General features: G+C 39.6%; 1 protein-coding gene across 1 annotated transcript; it reads left to right on the top strand.

Moving 5' to 3' along the window:
* Positions 1 to 583, top strand: LOC126784216 (probable polygalacturonase At2g43860). Its single transcript, XM_050509700.1, has 2 exons — positions 1 to 123; positions 242 to 583. The coding sequence occupies exons 1-2, from the start codon at positions 1 to 3 to the stop codon at positions 581 to 583; spliced, it is 465 nt and encodes a 154-aa protein (XP_050365657.1).

Raw genomic sequence — 583 nt, forward strand, 5'->3', positions numbered from 1 at the left:
ATGCGTATGCCTCCAAGTGTGGGAAGTTTGGGAACCCATCCTGATGATAAAGTTGAAGAAGTGAACGTTAGGAACATTGTCGTTTACAAAAGTCAGAATGGTGCAAGAATCAAAACATTTGGGGTACTTAATACCCTCTTGCTAACAATCTATTATGTCAAGTAAGATCAGATGGATCAATGTATCATGTATGGCAGATATATTTATTTCTTTCATTTGTTGTAATTGAAATATGCTGCAGGGAAGATCAAATGGGCATATTAGAGCGATTTCGTTCAACAATATCATACTTGTGCAGACTAGAAATCCGATCATTATCGACCAACACTACTACAGTGACCGGCATGGTAGTAACGGAGAAATAAAAGTGAGTGATATAACATTCAGTGGTTTCCGAGGAACTGCAGCTTCAAATGAAGCAATAATACTCAAGTGCTCTAACCTGAGGTGCACCAACATTGTAATGGATCATGTCAACATATCTTCAATGATTCCCGGAATGCGAACCTCCTCTTACTGTGAATTCGCCGATGGAAGATCAAGCTTTACTACTCCTGATGTTCCTTGCCTGCACAAGCACTGA

This window comes from Argentina anserina, chromosome 2 (genome assembly GCF_933775445.1).
Source record: "Argentina anserina chromosome 2, drPotAnse1.1, whole genome shotgun sequence".
In the NCBI taxonomy this organism is placed as follows: domain Eukaryota; kingdom Viridiplantae; phylum Streptophyta; class Magnoliopsida; order Rosales; family Rosaceae; genus Argentina; species Argentina anserina.

Excerpts from the sequence above, each read along its gene's own strand:
- LOC126784216 (XM_050509700.1), top strand. The coding sequence starts at position 1 with ATGCGTATGCCTCCAAGTGTGGGAAGTTTGGGAACCCATCCTGATGAT. Across the intron at positions 124-241 it reads CAAGAATCAAAACATTTGGG|GGAAGATCAAATGGGCATAT; the intron begins GTACTTAATACC and ends AATATGCTGCAG.